Source organism: Rhagoletis zephyria, unplaced genomic scaffold (genome assembly GCF_001687245.7).
Source record: "Rhagoletis zephyria isolate East Lansing unplaced genomic scaffold, Rhagoletis_zephyria_1.1 Rzeph_scaffold_00047, whole genome shotgun sequence".
Lineage (NCBI taxonomy): Eukaryota > Metazoa > Arthropoda > Insecta > Diptera > Tephritidae > Rhagoletis > Rhagoletis zephyria.
In genome coordinates this window covers 707,569-720,689 of record NW_016157131.1, presented here as the reverse complement: position 1 = coordinate 720,689, position 13,121 = coordinate 707,569, and the positions used below count along the sequence as shown (strand labels likewise).

Below are 13,121 nucleotides of genomic sequence, written 5' to 3'. Positions count from 1 at the left end.
TTTTTTTATCGATTTTGTCACCGATAGTTTTATCGGTTTTGTTATCGATATTTTTATCAATTTTGTTATCGAAATTTTTATCGATATTGTTACTGATTTTGTTATCGATATTCTCGATTTTTTTATCGATTTTAAAAAAATCGATTTTAAATTTTTTTTCCGTCTGGTTATCGATTTTGCTATCAATTTTTTGATCGATTTTTTATTGATTTTGTTATCGATATTTTTATCGATTTTGCTTTCGATATTATTACCGATCTTGCTATCGATTTTGTTATCGATAATTTTATCGATTTTGTTGTCGATATTTATATCGATTTTGTCATCGATATTGTTATCGGTTTTATTATCGCTTTTGTTACCGGTTTTATTATCGATATTTTTATCGATTTCGCTACCGATATTGTTATCGATATTTATATCGATTTTGTTATCGATTTGTTATCGATGTTGCTATTGATTTTGCTATCGATTTTGTTATCGATATTTTTTTTTCTTAGTGTGTGATTTCGTTTTTGACTTGGATATGCTCTTAACCATACCACGTATTCTACGTTTAAATATAGCGGCTGTATCTCCGATACAGCCTGCAGACCAAGACGAAGGCGCTGGACTGTTCGTTTTTTGTTATTAGTCCTCAATTTATGCAGCCAGGAACTTGAAATTTCGCGCTATTTTCACTCTTTATTAAAAGAAATCTTACAACACTATCGATACCTGAGTGGCAGGTCGGCCAATCTCGGCGGCCAGTTCGAAAACGCCCTGTATCGGAATTTTGTTGAAGAACGCCCTATCTCAACTTCCGATTCAAAAAGGCCCTATATCAGCACATTTTCCATGTATTCTAGGAGACTACACAACTGATTGATCAGATAGGGGGGTTTTGCTTTAAAAGTCATTCATTTGTACGGCTAAAATCGAGAAACTTTGTGAGCCATTTTCTAAATCTATCAAAGTCTACTTAAAAAATTGTAAAGATCGGTGATGTATAAGCTATATCTCCTATACCTAGGGTTGCCACCACTTGCTAAGATATTTATAGTACTTTTTCAAAAAAATTTTAAAAAAATATAGTACACTTCGAATAAGTATAATATTTTATTTAAAAGAAAAAGTAAAAACGATTTTTAAGTGATGAAAAAAGTTCTTCCAGTGTGTGCCGAAGTTGTTGGAATAGAGAGTAGAAATGAAATAATTTTAAGTAAATTTTTTAAATCTCTCTCAGTGTTTTTAAACATATGTTACCTTTTTTGATTACAAACTTACAATGACCTTTTACTTTAAAGAATATTTCATTTAATATTGTTGTTTCGAATTAAAGGTCGCCCATTTTAATACATATTTTTCGTGCAAATTACTGATTATTATAATTGCAGAAATATAATATTTTGCGTACTATATTTTTTTCCAATTGTATATCGATGGCTGAGTGGAAGATCGACCTATCTCGGCAGCCAGTTCGAAAACGCTCTATCTCAAAAAACTTTTCAAGAACGCCCTATTTCAGAATTCGTTTCAAAAATGCCCTATCTCAGCTGCCGATTCAAAAACGCCCTATATCAGCATATTTTCAATACATTTTGAAGTGCGATAGGGCGTTTTTGAACCGAATTTTGAGATAGGGTGTTTTTCAATTAAAATCTGAAATAGGGCGTTCTTGAAAAGTTTTTTGAGATAGAGCGTTTTCGAACTGGCTGCCGAGATAGGTCGATCTTCCACTCAGCCATCGATATAGTACGCCGACCGGAAAAATAGTACAGTATTATATATTATAGTACGGTTGGAAACCCTAGCTACAGTCAGTCAATAAAGTTTAGGTACAGCGAATTTTTTACAATATGGGCAACTATTTTTTAAATATTTAATTTTTCGCTAATTTGTTATAAAAATATGGTTAATTCTACAACAAAAACCCCAAAAAGCAAAGTTCCAAAACCTTGTGCAAAATTAAAGAAAATTCTGCGAAATTTCATTCAAAAATCACGCACTTTTTATTTACGCTCTCTAGAAAAAATTTTAGTATGCAGTTTTGTAGCTCATTCAATTTTAGTATAATAAAGTGCAAGTATGACCAAGCTAGGACTTACCATTGATTTTTGGAATTTTTTTTTTTTGTTAAAGGTGTCGCACATTTTTTCCATATGCATGAAAAAATTATCAAACATTATTAGACATTATTACTCTAGAATTGTTCACTTTAGTGAGAAAAATATTATCACCATTTAATGTTAACATTTTGAAGTAACTTAAATTTTTGAAATTAAAAAAAAATCGTTAAATTTCCAAAATTACAAAATAGCTATGACAAATATTTTGCATGCTTTTATTTTTTTATTTGCTGGCTCACTCTTGAGACTTCACACATATCTGGTATTTGATGCAAATTTGTATTGCCTCTAATATGCCTATTCTCTTTGGAAACTTCCCGAGGATCAAAAAAAAACATTATAATTTTTTTGAGTGATAATGAAAAAATGCTTTTAAGGCTAAAATATATTTCAAATACTTCATTTATTTTTTTATTATATTTAAACTCCATTGATTGAAATACATGGAAGAGGAATGCTTTGAAGTATTTTTTTTTTTTTTTTTTTTGTGAGAGAAGTGATATAAAATTGTAATATTTTATATTTCAAATTAAATGGACTATGGCTTCCGTTAAAAATACAAGTCAATTACTCTGTGGTGAAGCTGTACCAATAATGTCAGTAGAAGGAAAGCGAGAAAAAGTATCGCAGAAATATTTTTTTTTTTTTTTTTTTTAATCCAAAAGAATACGTTGCATAAATACATTTGTGTTTGTGAAATACAATATTTTACATTTTATGTATAAATATTCATTTCTTTCGTTTTTAAATTCCATTTTTGTTGGCAGTTCTGCATATTTGCATTTATTTAACACATGTTAAACATATGCATGTAAATTTGCGCAAACATGCATTTGTATAAATGTAGCAATGTATTTACATATTTGTATTTATCTAAGTCTCATTTATTTATTTATTTATTTTTTTTGCAGGTTTCATTGGCAAAATCAACAAAAACTACATTCACCGGTTATGGCATCGGCAGCGCCAATATGGATGGCGACATAGTACAATATGACATACCGAAAAATTCATATAAACGTGCAAATTCGGATATCAATTACGAGGTGAGCGTTACTAAATATTTAGATTTGCACATGTATAGTTTTTATTTATGTACCTACATTAGGGTGGTCCAATGAAAGTAAAGTCGGATTTTAATGAGAGTTCTATATCGGTAAAAATAAACCCTTATTTTCTTGTTGTTGTTGTTTTCTTTTTTGTTGCCCAAAGTTTTCCATGTATTTTATATTATTTTTCGTAGAAAAAGTATACATGGAATCCTTGAAAATCTATATTTTTCAATTGGCAAACTGTGTTTCTCAACAGGAGACTTCAAAATATAGTACCCAGTTATTTTTTTTACCATTTTTTAATATTAACTATTTATTAAGGGTCGGTCAAAAATCAAAAAAATTGCAATGGGGGGCAGACCCATGAAGTATCGTTAATATTAAGTAATGTTTAACTAAACCATTGGATAATATTTTTTTAAGTCTCCTGAAGAGCCGTACAGCTTGCCGATTGAAAAAAATATATATTTTTTCTAGGATTCCATAACATTTATACGAATAAAATTTTTTGTATCAAAAAAGGGCGTATTTTTCCCCAGGTGGGGAGAGCATTAAAATTCCAACTTTAGTTTTGTCACATTAATTTTTCGAAGCACCCTAATTTACGTATACATTTGTAAGTGTGTATGCCTATCAATGTTGCTATGCATTTATCTAGAAAGAAATTCATTTATTTAAATTGGTATAAATTAGATATTTGTTTTCTATACAGCCAATTTAATATAAAATTTAATTCACGAGATGAATTGATTTTGAATTTAATCAATAAATGACACTTTAAGATATTTTGCACAAATACACTCAAACATAAGTTTGTGATTTGAAATTGCTGCCATTTGATAAAGAATAAATTTTAATTGAATGAGAAACGATTGCAAATGCTTTATATGTATGTATGTATGTTGGTATATTTAAATTTGGAAAGAGATAAAATTCAAAAAGTTTACAACAGAAAATAGGCGTACAAAAAGATTTGACACACCAACTTCAGGCTGGTCGGTTGGCCATAGGCTAAAAATAATTAAACTTTTTTAGCAGGTGGTAACTCTTAAAAAAAAGTAGCCTATTTTTCAACCTAGCTCATAAGCTATCTGTGTGAAAACTTCCATGCAAATCAGTTCACTCATTTCCGCGTATTAATTCAATTAAACATTTCTAACAGGTGGCAACTCTTAAAAAAGTAGCCTACTTTCAGACCTAGGTCATAAGCTATCTGTGTGCAAAATTTCATGCAAATCCGTTTGGTCGTTTCCGCGTATTAATTTAATTCGACTTTTTTAACAGGTGGCAACTCTTTCAAAAAATTCGCCTATTTTCCACTGTAGGTCATAAGCTATCTGTGTGCAAATTTTCATGCAAATCCATTCAGTCGTTCCCGCATATTAAATAAATTAAACTTTTTTACCAGGTGGCAAGTCTTAAAAATAGCCTATTACCCAATCTGGCCCATAAGCTATCTGCGTCCCAAATTTCATGCAAATCCGTTAAGTCGTTTCCGCGTGATAATTTCCCAAACATCCAAACATACAAACTTTCACATTTATAATATTAGTAAGAAGTATGATAATGAATGGTACACTAAGTCAAAAATGCTTTTAAATCATAATGAAGTTTTTGACAATCATTACAATCATTACAATAAAGCATTTTGTGACCTGCTTGCTCTAAGGTATTCTTACGCTTGCAGCCGTACCTCTTGGTGTTCAGACGTTACTATTTTCCCTAGGGGATATGGTTTTGGATCTAATGTTCCAAAAAAGTGGTTGGTTGGTCAAGGATGGGTTTGCTTTTAAATTGGGCATATATTTCAATCTATTTGAACTTTAGGCCACGATTTAAAAAAATTAATGTTTAGTTGCTTGCAGCTTAGGCAAAACACTCTGTAAATTAAAATTTTCATAAAATTGTATTTTTTTATTAATAACTGAGGCCTTCAGCTTTCAGTAGAAAATAAAATGCTGAATTTAATTGGTTGTATGCATTAAGTTACTGTATTTATAGTGCAATAGACCAAAGACCTAAAAACCTTTCGCAAATACGCTACACCGCAATATTTGTATAAAAAGTACACAATTTCTATTTTATGTTTGCTAAACCAAATTCAAGTGGTAAACCAGTGAAAGCAAATTGAAAGTGCAACTTAATTGGCACTTAAAAATAATAAATACCATATTCGAATGTTTGCACAATTATATATTAAATACATGTTGCAGCTATGAACAAAGGTAAAACAACAATGAAAAGTAGCATAAGTTTGGGCGCATGCGAATTTTATATGCCCAGCGCACGTACTGCAAATCGTTTATTCACCTATGTGTCAACTACATAAGCGACGGTGTTTTTACATATTTCAAGTGGTTTCGATGATGTCGTCGCTGCCGCAGTAAAAGTTGCTAATCACTTTTCGGACAAAACATTTTCATACTGGCCGAAAGGGGGGGTTATATTTCTACATAGTGGTGAACACAAATAATTTTTTAAGTAATAAGAATCGTAAAAATAATTTAAAGTAAAATTCGTTAATCCATAATCCATAAATATAGGATTTAGTACAAAGGACCTACAGAACATTCCACACCAGTTTTCTATTGATTTTGGACATACACACTTCGGCCGTTCTTTGAGGTTTGGCAAACAGATTACCCACGATAATTAATCTCCACAGTGACCTAGATGCATAGATGAATATGAGTCTTATCATAGAGGTGTAAATCCACAGAATTGCTCCAGCTGACAGACCACACGTGTTTCCAATGATCTTTTCACATAGCTAAAAAAGCTGCTATGGTCCATTGCTCAACGTGAGACTTCCATAAAAGCTTACTCTTCACCATTACAGGTAAATACTTTACTTCGGAAGAAATCTAAAACGTGATGCCTTTAAGGGCAGGGGAAGCAAGGCCATCCAACCTTCTCGTTCTAGTGAAGAGCACAACTCTTTTTTTGGTTGGGCTAGCGGCAGCAAGTGTACTACAGCAAGTGCCCAGCAAAAAACACGATTACCACAGAAACGAAAGTGGAAACGACCTAGGCGATGGGAATTGCTTACCCTTTCGCTTCAAGAAGGCATTATTTTAACATGGGCATGTCATTGGCGGTAAGTCCTTACCCGCAGCATTACCTTCAAACGAAGGGAGAACGCATGGATAAACAGAATCCAGAGAAGCGAACAAAGAATGCCTTACAGAGAAACTAATGTAGAATGCCTAGATAAGTACATACTTATTTATATTAAATTGAAATCAGAAAATGTCTTAAAAGATTAAAATTAATTTAAATTTTTATAAATCAGTTTTTATACATACATATGTATGTATTTAGGTATTTAGATTTTCTTTAAAATCGGTATGTACATACATGCATATTTAATTAAGCTTAAAATTGTACTTCCTCACTCTTGCACTTCACTTCATTGACTGACTTCAACTTCGCTGCAAATGGAACAAAGCAAAACATGATTTTTATGCGAAACAAATTTCCACAGAAAGTTACGGTAGAAAAAGAATTTTTTGATATTCATTTTATTTTTCAGTTGACTACGGTGCATCATTCTGCTTTGCATTCCCAGAAATGAAGCAAAGAAACGAATTAAAAAAAAAAAATATTGTAGGACATTCGACTTTGCATTCCCTGAAATGAAGCAAATAAGCGAAACAAATAAAATATTGTATGCCTAAAAGAAGCAAACAAATTTGAAGGCATTAAAAACGCTATGCCTTCTAGAACACGTTACCACTAAAAGCGATTAGCGATTTTTTGCTGGGTACCTACTCAGGTGCACGTGGCGTATGAGTAACACTCTTTTCTGCTGATATTTCATACAAAAAAACCTTGCGCATTTTCATTTGACCAATAATTTCATTTGTTATTTATATATCGATTGTCTTAATTGTTAGCTTAATTTTTTTCTAAAGGCACAAGTGTAAAATATTTATACAGAAACTGTTATAGTGATTTCGTTTCTTCCAAAAAGTGTTGGCCTTCCCCGCTGCAAAATGTGTTTGATGTTACACTAAACCCTTTAAAAAGGCATGTTTTTGCCTTCTTGACCTTGTCTAGCTCACGAATTTCATTATATTGTATTGAGTGCGACATTTTAAGAAACGAGCACACAATTTTCTCACCCTTTGCCTTTAATTTAGAATCGAACGAAAAGAGAAAGCCAAAATTTTTTGGTAGAAACGAAATCACCATTGGTTTTTGATTTTTTTTTTCCTGTTAAAATTTGAATTTTTTGCCTTTTTCCCTCAAAAAAGCAAAATATTTGGAATGATTAATTTATTTCTCTGAAACTATCAGGGTTATCGAAAAGTAATCTATACACGGTTTAGGGAGAATTTTATTTTCTATCATTTGCCTTTCCTCGTATTACGATTATTTAATTGGTTCGTAAGATATACCTGATTAATTGGAACCATTCTTTTTTTCTTAGCTGAAAACGAAAACGTATCCACACCAAAAAAAAAACTTGTCAAACTAAAGAACTTGGGCTACAGATGTGCAATGAGGTTTAAAGGGCTTAGGGTGGGGATGTTCAATGGGGTTTTACTTTTTAAGAGTTGCCACCTGTTAAAAACCGAAATGGTTTTGAAAAGGCTTTATATCTTAACTACGTGTAGGGGGGTTGACACATGTTTAAAAAAACGTAATTAAATTTTAATTAAAGGAATTTGGTTAGAGAATAAGGTATCACTATATGGTTGTCAGACAAAAGAGGTTTAAGAATGTAGTAGGTTGGAAATATTTTTATCACCTACATATTTGAGAAGTCGAATTGAATTATTTTGTACCCAAATTAAATGAAATATAAAAAAATTTATGTCAAATGAAAGAGTTTCAAGAAATATTTAGCTTGAAAATTTACAATTTTTTTGATGTATTTCAAGGTTTCCCCAGATTAAAGGGTTAAATAAAAATTATTTAATAAGTTAAATAAATTACTAAACGATGGTATAAAGAAATCTTTAAATTGAACATTTAGATTTTTTTAAGGTGCCAGAAGAGGGCTACCACCTGTTAAAAAATTAAATTCAAATTATTTAATAAGTTAAATGGGTAGTCGAAAGATCGGTATCAATCGAAATGGGTTTGAAAATAATTTATTTCAGAACTATATTTAGGAGAGTGCCCATGTACTTACAAAATTAATTAAACTTAATTCATTAGTTAATTGAAATATGTATAACAATGCTAGGAGATAGAAATATTTTAGTTTGAAATACTTTTAAAGGGTTTGTCAAATTTGTTTTACTGATACGCTTTACTTTAGGCTTATAATATTTTTAATTGGGGTTGCCAACTATTTTTCCGAATTTCCAAAATGTGAAGTCAAATTAAATAACTGGGATTCTACATAGATGTCGACAGGTTTTATTAGTTAGAACCTTTTTAGCGGTACAGGGAGATTGAAAATTTGATAAAATGAAAAACGAGCTGTTTAAAAAATTTTATTAAATTTTATTGTGCCACGCTCATGTTCCAAAAAAAATCGTAATTGTCTTATTTTATGCCAAAATTCTGCTTCTCATTCCAATATTCAACAATTGGGATCCAGTCTTTGGTTGGCGGGCGTGGTTAGTTTTGGCGGGCGTGGTTATTGTCCGATTTAACCCATTTCCAATCACTAATAACAATGCCATCCTACCTAGAATAAGAGACAACCTACTTGCCAAGCCCAGATGCGTACCAAATATTTTTCTCAAGAAATCGTGTACAGAGACGCACGGACGGCCCATTCGATTTCCCTTTTCATTTGGAGCATTTATGTATAAATTGTTCTACATCTATCTCGACTGCTTTAGGCTGTTAAAAACAACCTTTTATGGGAACAAAGTTATTATACCCTTTTGCACAAGTGCGCTAGGGTATAAAAATATGAGAATTAATAATTGACTTGGCTTTATTTTTCTAAACATAATTCAAACCTCAACAAAAGAAAACATATTTAAAAACAAATTTGCAAAAAACATACATTACACATTTTTTCACACAAATATGAAAACATACACACAAATGTATACTCGTATTAATTATAACAGAGTATAAGCCAATTACTCTCGGCAGTCTATAATAAATAAGCATGTATGTTTGTGTGTTTGCATGCAATGTATACATACGTATATTAATAATAATAGCTGCAAAGTCTGGTCTTCCCAAATTGCAATCTCAAATTTGAGATGTAGTTCTAATTCAGCGAACACTTCCAAAAGTAATCAAAACAACTCTCTGTTTCGTTTGATTTGCTTAATACTACAAACTTTTGATGGCATAATTGTTGAATATCGCTCTTCTCCATTTGAAAGTAACGACGGATAGCGAATGTGGCTTAAAATGAGGAGTGAAATTGAAATCACTGAAATGACAGCTGCCCGTGCTCTCTGTATTTTATTTATGTAACTGTTACAAACTCTACTTCATAGCGGTAATCAAATGGGATAAATTTTGTACTCTTCACATTTAGGTTGGTTCAGCGTAAATCTGAACATGAACTCACCGCTGACTTCAAAAGCATGTACTTACATATATGTATATGTATGTATGTAGATTCGGGTTCTCAAAATTAAATGCACGATTTTTTTCAGTTCCTTGTGTCGGTCCTCTTATCGCGGTCATAGTAGAATGAACTAAGTGAGTCTCTGGATATAGGATTATAATCTCATATTTCTCATCCGAAGATCGGTTAGAGAGTGGGGACTGCATGGACGAAATTTTTCCATGCCTCAGAAAGCTTCATTCTTATTCTGAAAACAATTTCTAGATGGCGCTTAACACTGATTCATTTACAGCTTAGTCGAAGCGTGATTAACGTATTGTCTTTTTTTTCTAAGAGTGCAGCTGCTATCACGACAATGTCTGAGGATATCAAATGAATAGCTCTAGCATATCTCTCGTACTAGGGACGGCAAATCAAATTTTCAAATTGTACTTAATTTGTAGAAACTGGCAGAACTTTTCGAGGCCAAACAAAGCATAAATATGCTTAACAATATTCTTGTAAGTTGAATTAGACCCAATTCCGATTTATTTCCCATATTTATTGAAGTTTTTTTTGACAAAACAAACAGACTCGAATAAAAATATTGTAAAGTTTCATTAGCGGCTTTGCATATACATGTATACATAAGTAGTACTTATTTTTTTTTTTTACTGAAATAAACTTAAGATTAGATTATGTAAAATATATCCTTACTCTTTTTTTACTTACAGAGCTCCGTGCTGGGATCCGGTGGTATTATGTATATAAATGGTAGAATAGTTTCTGGTCCCTTAGAATCTTTGATAGAAGTTTTAGTGCCAAAAAATCGCATAGATTTCGATAAGGTAAGTCAACATTATACATATATATATCAGAGGAAAATATATTTGGCATATTTTTATGTGTATCTTATACTCAGGTAGCCTAATTTAACTTTTTAATATTTTCTGTAAGAAAATAAAGCGTTTGGGATTTCCTAAATATATTTACCCTAACGAGATTTTGTCATAAAGTATAAAGACATAAAGAAATTTAAGATTGGCCAACCACATCCAACGAAAATTCTAATTTACTGAGTGCACTTTTTTCAATTCAAAATAAAAGCCCAAACTTCGGCTATATCTCCAAAATTGTTGGACTCTTTTACATTTTAATTTCGTATTCGGACCCAGCAGAAAATTTTACATAAGAATGGACATAAAAATGCCGCTAGTCGGATAATTTTTTCATTTCTGTAAACTTGTGTTAATGTCGACAAAAATGCAAGGCAGATCCGAGTGCGTTCTATTATAAAAAACTTGTATTCCTTTTACCATGCCTTATACAAATTATATATCGTTGGAAAGTCTAGGGAATAAGCTATTGAAATAAGCCATTTAAAAGAAACAGAAGAAATGATACATTGTTTAAAATGATTGCAATTTTTTTGCTTACAAAATTTTTGCGAAAAAATATAATTTCCAGCAAGAAGTACGGAAAGAGTTCTAATAAGTCAGCAATTTTTAATTCTCTTTCATAAGTGTGACATGATGTAAGAATTTTAGGAGGACTTGTTACTCTAAGAAAAAGGGCAGAAATTTGCATGTTTAAACTCGTATAACTCGACAAAAAAACCACGTTAGAAAAAAAGTAAGTGCGCCTATGCCACACGGGAGAAGTGAAACTTACGCTACATATCTATTTTGTCTCATAACAAAAATACATACATACATACATATGTACATACATATGTACATACATATATAGTACATACATCTGCGTTTGCTTAAGGTATGTTTGTTGTCTTTTTTCTATCTAGATCCCTACCTCTACCCCTGCGCGTTCCAATTACATTCTGTATTCGATAGTAAGCTCCGACAAAATATCGATAACGAAACCGATGACAAATTTCGATAACAAAATCGATGAAAAATTTCGATATCAAAATTGATAATAACATTGGTAGCAAAAACGATTAGAAAATGGATAAAAATATCGATAACAAAATCGATAAAAATATCAATAACTAAATCGATAAAAAAAAACATTGATTAGAAAATCCATAAATAATCGATATATAACCGATGACAAAATCGATGGAATATCGATAAAAAAATCGATGACAAATTCGATAAAGATTTCGATAGAAAATCGATAATAATTTTGGTAGAAAAATCGATAAAAATATCGATAACAAAATCGATAAAATTATCGAAAACAAAATCGATTAATAATCAGTAAAAATATCGATAACAAAATCGATAAATAATCCATAACAAAATTGATAACAATATCCATAACAAAACCGATAAAAATATCGATTATTATATCGATAAGTCACGAGAATTCTGAAAATCTCTAAAGTCCCGAAATAGTTCCCAGATTGAGGCTCTGTCCCCCTATCTATATCCTTGAACCTTTATTTTAATCTTTCTTCCTCTATCTCCATCTTTACTTTAACTTTTTTTGTATCTTCATCCTCATCTTTTTCTTTATTAACCGATTTCCAAAAAAGGAGGAGGTTATCAGTTCGTCGGAATATTTTTTTTCTTTTTTTTATGTATGTTACCGCATAACTTTGGACCACGTCAACCGATTTCGATAATTTCTTTTGCATCGGAAAGGTAGTGTCTCAGAGGTGGTCCCATACTAATCCGTTAAGATCCGATCAGCAGATCATGAGATATTTATATATATATTAGGGCGGGTCAATTTGTATGGATCGATTTTTTTCGACATTGTTCCTAGCATATTCGGATTCTCCATAAAATTCTAAGAAAAAAATTCCTCCACACCATAGCTCTAAAGTCAATTTCGAGCCTGCGCATTTTTAAAAGAAGATATCTTATATATAAAATTGGATTGCTGTCCGTTAGCCTCGCTAAGACTTGAAAACAGCTTGACCGTTTTGAATATTTTTATTTTTTTGGTTTGTTTTTTATAATATCCGGATTGTTAAAACCAGAAAAAATAGAGAGTTGCCACCTGTTTAAAAATCCCAATATAAGTAAATTAATTACATAAATTAGATATTGCAATATGGGTGTCAAAAGAAAGAGGTTATAAAGGCTTACAGGCAAAAATATTTTTGAGGGGGGTTGCCACCTGTTTCAAAATTTAGTTAAATAAAATTGATAAGATAAATTAAATATTGGAATATGGGTATCAAATTAAAAGGGTTTAAGAAGGCTTACTACTGAAAATATTTTTGAGTCGAGTTGTCACCAATTTCGAAAATTTAATTCAATTAAGTTAATAAGATAAAGTATGTATTATAATATAGGTGTCGAGCGAAAAGTATTTGAAAAATTATTGATTAAGAAATATTTTCTATAGGCCTGCCACCTACCTGAGCGGTAAAAACTAAAAGCCATACTCGCAAATATTGTTCAAAACTTTTGAGGCTCGCATCAATGTGGAATACTGTAACTCCGTCAAGATAGTGTTTATTGATGGCAAACAAAGTACTATCATGTTTGGCAATGATATCACCCCATCGAACAATGC

At 31.3% G+C, this 13,121-nt stretch overlaps 1 protein-coding gene across 1 annotated transcript in view; it reads left to right on the top strand.

Moving 5' to 3' along the window:
* Window positions 1-3,019: 3,019 nt before the first annotated feature.
* Window positions 3,020-13,121, top strand: part of LOC108367583 (ras-GEF domain-containing family member 1B) — a gene marked incomplete at its 5' end in the record, with an annotated part of 175,944 nt that continues 165,842 nt past the window's right edge. Inside the window, 2 exons of the mRNA XM_017622241.1 lie at window positions 3,020-3,154; window positions 10,367-10,480. Of these exons, the coding sequence (XP_017477730.1) occupies window positions 3,020-3,154; window positions 10,367-10,480 (249 nt within the window). The remainder of the gene's footprint in view (window positions 3,155-10,366; window positions 10,481-13,121) is intronic.